The sequence below is a fragment of the Patella vulgata genome, chromosome 7 (assembly GCF_932274485.2).
Source record: "Patella vulgata chromosome 7, xgPatVulg1.2, whole genome shotgun sequence".
NCBI lineage: Eukaryota > Metazoa > Mollusca > Gastropoda > Patellidae > Patella > Patella vulgata.
In genome coordinates this window covers 21,422,920-21,427,039 of record NC_065885.2, presented here as the reverse complement: position 1 = coordinate 21,427,039, position 4,120 = coordinate 21,422,920, and the positions used below count along the sequence as shown (strand labels likewise).

General features: G+C 35.0%; 1 protein-coding gene across 1 annotated transcript; it reads left to right on the top strand.

The window, feature by feature from the left end:
* Positions 1-675: 675 nt before the first annotated feature.
* LOC126827657 (1,4-alpha-glucan-branching enzyme) lies at positions 676-3,465 on the top strand. The gene has a single exon (XM_050557102.2). The coding sequence runs from the start codon at positions 812-814 to the stop codon at positions 2,879-2,881; it is 2,070 nt and encodes a 689-aa protein (XP_050413059.1). The 5' UTR covers positions 676-811; the 3' UTR covers positions 2,882-3,465.
* The last annotated feature ends 655 nt before the right edge of the window (positions 3,466-4,120 follow it).

Genomic DNA, 4,120 nt, shown 5'->3' with positions numbered 1-4,120 from the left:
CTGTGACCCCGCCGATAATTACACAAGATCAAAAATGTGCCCCTTTAATGTATGCTTTTATTATCAGATTACTGTAGGCCTACCCCTTTTCTATTTTGTGATTTTGACAAGATTGATAGCCTATAAATTAGACATTGTTTTTTGGTGGACGTGATCAGGCTTTTAAAGGGACAATAACACTCTTGCTGGCTTGAAAGCCCCAGAAAATAAAAAATATCTTTATCTAAGTACTAGATGTTTAAGTGTCCTACCTGTTGTGTAAATTATCCATTACATCCTATTTTACTTGTCCAGAGGGTTCGAAAATATTTTTAAATCGAAGTTTCATTTGAAAAGGTTTACGTTAGACGTTTCAAACCATTATGTTGAATTTTTCAAAATTTTTAAATAAGGTGTGTTAAGATGAAATTTGTATCATCAATTAATTGAAATATTCTAAAATAGTACAATTTGTTGACCAGAATAAAGATTGGGACATATTATTCAGTTACAACAAGAGTGGTATTGAGCCTTTAACTTCAGTATTTAAAACACTGAATTTTTATATGTTTTCGATCCAGGCGGACTTTATTGCTCCAGAAGGTTTTAACGCATATTAAAATCATTTTATGTTATGTACACGATTTGGCTTCCATACTTTTCATTTTTTGTCCGGTCATGTACTCGACCTTGCGTGTAAAGTTGTCCTTGACCTTATATTGCACGTATGCTGGTAAACTCGTGTCAAATGGATTGTTTCGGATGTTGATCTGGTGTCTTCAAAGATAAGCTTTATTTTTTGGTGAATAGGTGTATTTCTTACACCGATATCATGGATTCTGGAGATGCCATGAAAATTGAAGTTCCGGAAATCCAGAATTTGTTCAAAATAGACGGCTATCTAACAACACATGAACGTGAAATACGCAGACGTTATGGGTGCTTTAAAGATCTTGTAAAGAGAATTGAAACGACCGAAGGAAGTTTACAAAACTTTGCAGAAGGTTATAAAATTTATGGCGTACATCGCTTGGCAGACAACAGTATTAGTTGTGTCGAGTGGGCACCAGGGGCAGATGGTATCTATTTGAAAGGAGAATTCAATGATTGGAAAATTGAAGAGAGATACAGCTTCGAGAGATTAGATTTTGGAAAATGGAAGTTGACCATTCCAGCAAATTCTGATGGATCCTGTCCAATAAAACACTGCACCAAATTAAAATTGTGCATTAGAACAAAGTCTGGAGATTTGGTGGAGAGAATTTGTCCGTGGGCTGTGCATGTCAATCGCCCTAAAGATGTTCCCATTTATGAACAATTATTCTGGGATCCCCCGGCTGACCAAATTTATAAATTCAAACATCCAAGACCCTCTAAGCCATCCTGTCTTAGAATATATGAATGTCATGTTGGTATTGCTTCGTGGGAGGGAAAAGTAGCAACTTATAAAGAGTTTACTCAAAATGTAATTCCTAGAATTAAAAATCTTGGTTATAATGCTATTCAACTGATGGCCATTATGGAACATGCTTACTATGCCAGTTTTGGGTATCAAATTACAAGTTTTTTCGCAGCTTCAAGTCGCTATGGTAGTCCAGAGGATTTGAAGGAATTGGTTGATACTGCACATGCTAGTGGCCTTGTCGTGTTACTGGATGTCGTTCATAGTCACGCCTCAAAAAACGTTGTCGATGGATTGAATCAATTTGATGGTACCGATTCCTGCTTCTTTCATGGTGGAGGGCGTGGAACTCATAATCTGTGGGATTCCAGATTATTCAATTATACAGAGTGGGAAGTTTTACGATTCCTGTTATCAAATCTAAGATGGTGGATGGACATTTATCAGTTTGATGGATTTCGTTTTGATGGCGTTACATCTATGATTTATCATACACATGGTATGGGTCATGGATTTACGGGCGATTACAATGAATATTTTGGGTTGAATACAGATACTGAATCTTTGTGTTATCTAACTGTTGCAAATTATTTTCTACAGTCATCTTATCCATCGGTTATTACTATCGCAGAAGAAGTATCAGGGATGCCCGCCTTGTGTCGTCCAATCAGTGAAGGAGGTAATGGTTTTGATTACCGGTTGGCTATGGGTCTACCAGATATGTGGATTAAACTCTTGAAGGAAGAGACAGATGATAATTGGAATATGGCAAAGATAATACATACTTTGACAAATAGACGTTATGGAGAGAAATGTATTGCCTACACTGAAAGTCATGATCAGGCTCTTGTCGGGGACAAAACTCTTGCATTTTGGTTGATGGATAAGGATATGTACACCCACATGTCACTGTTAGCAGGCGATAACATCGTAATAGATAGAGGAATGGCTTTACATAAAATGCTGCGATTAATTACAATTGGCTTAGGAGGAGAGGGCTATCTTAATTTCATTGGCAATGAATTTGGTCATCCTGAATGGCTGGATTTCCCCCGGGTAGGAAATAATGAAAGCTTCCATTACTGCAGACGTCAGTTTAACCTTGTTGATGACGAAAACTTGAAATACAAATTCTTAAATAATTTTGACAGAGGAATGATGCATTTGGAGGAGCAATATGGCTGGTTGGCTCACCCTCAGAATTATGTGAGCTGTAAACACCAAGGGGATAAAGTTGTTGTGTTTGAGAGAGCAAACAAGTTGATTTTCATTTTCAACTTCCATCCATCTCAAAGTTTTACTGACTATAAAATAGGAGTGAACATTCCTGGTAAATATAAAATTGTCTTGGATAGTGATTCCGAAGAATATGGAGGTCACAAAAGATTGGATCATAGTACCGAGTTTCTGACATTCAATGAACCATGGCATGATAGAGCTCACCATACCTTTGTTTATATACCAAGTCGAATGGCAATAATATTAGCTAAGGTGGATTAATGATTGACAGTATAGGGTTTTAGTTCATAAATGATACTGTATGGTTTATTTTAAATGGATTGACTATATCAATATAATAAATATATCTAAATATTTAATGGAAATTGGAATGTGATATGAAATAATAGGAGAGTTCTTTTACCGGTGAACATGTGAATTGATTTTACATAGACCACCTTCTCCACAAATTAGTTAAATTTGATTACACATGTGGCCATGGTATTGATAGTTCTGGTAGTATTGCTGGCTTCTAAAAGTTGATTCACCATTTCGAGTAGCTGTATTCATATTCTATAAAATTAGAAACAGCCCATCTTCTTTATTTTCATTAGACTTGTCATATATATGCTTTTAAAAGCACAATGTACGCTTTTCAATTAAATAATTCATTCTCTGTTGATCTGATCAGGTTTTACATAATTATGATAAATTGATGCCATAAATATGATAATTTGCAATATAAGTAAATGTACATGTTATGTAAAGTGTAATAATCTATATATTGAATATACATACATGTACTAACAGTATTATAAAGTGCTAAATTATAACCAAAACTGTGTATTAAAAATATTGTTGAAGTGCTTCTGGTATTTATTATCTACATGTAGCTATACATCATGAGATATCTTAATTCTCTATGATTTACTGGTTTTAAATGTGCATTATAAGGTGTGATTTATTGATTAGTGTTGACATGGGATGATAGATATTGCATATTGCACAGTAGAGTATTTAGCCATAAATTATGCATTCTATTAGCAAGTGCAGAGGGACCACACTACACGCAAAACAAAAATCTACAAGTAGTACAAGATAAACCTGCGGACAAGACAGAAAATAGACATTGCAAAAAAGAAACATATTAAATCAAGTGAATGGATATATTTATAAACTTTTGAATCAGCTGATTTGGCTCTTTTATTGTTATACTCCCACATGGAAATGTGGTCGTATATTGCCGTCGCCCCCGCCCGTCCGTCCGTCCGTTCATCCTCCACAATTTCTTGTGAACACTCTACAGACTACATTTATCAACCGATTGTTTTGAAATTAATATATGTTGTTTGTATTAGTGAGATGAAGAAGCCTATTTAATTTCAATAACTTCTGTTAATTTCTTCTGGAGTTATGGCCCTTGTTTCACTTTGTTGCACCTTGTGAACACTATAACGACAAAAGTTATCAACCGATCTGTATGAAATTTATATGCATCATTTAAATTAGTGAAATGAAGAA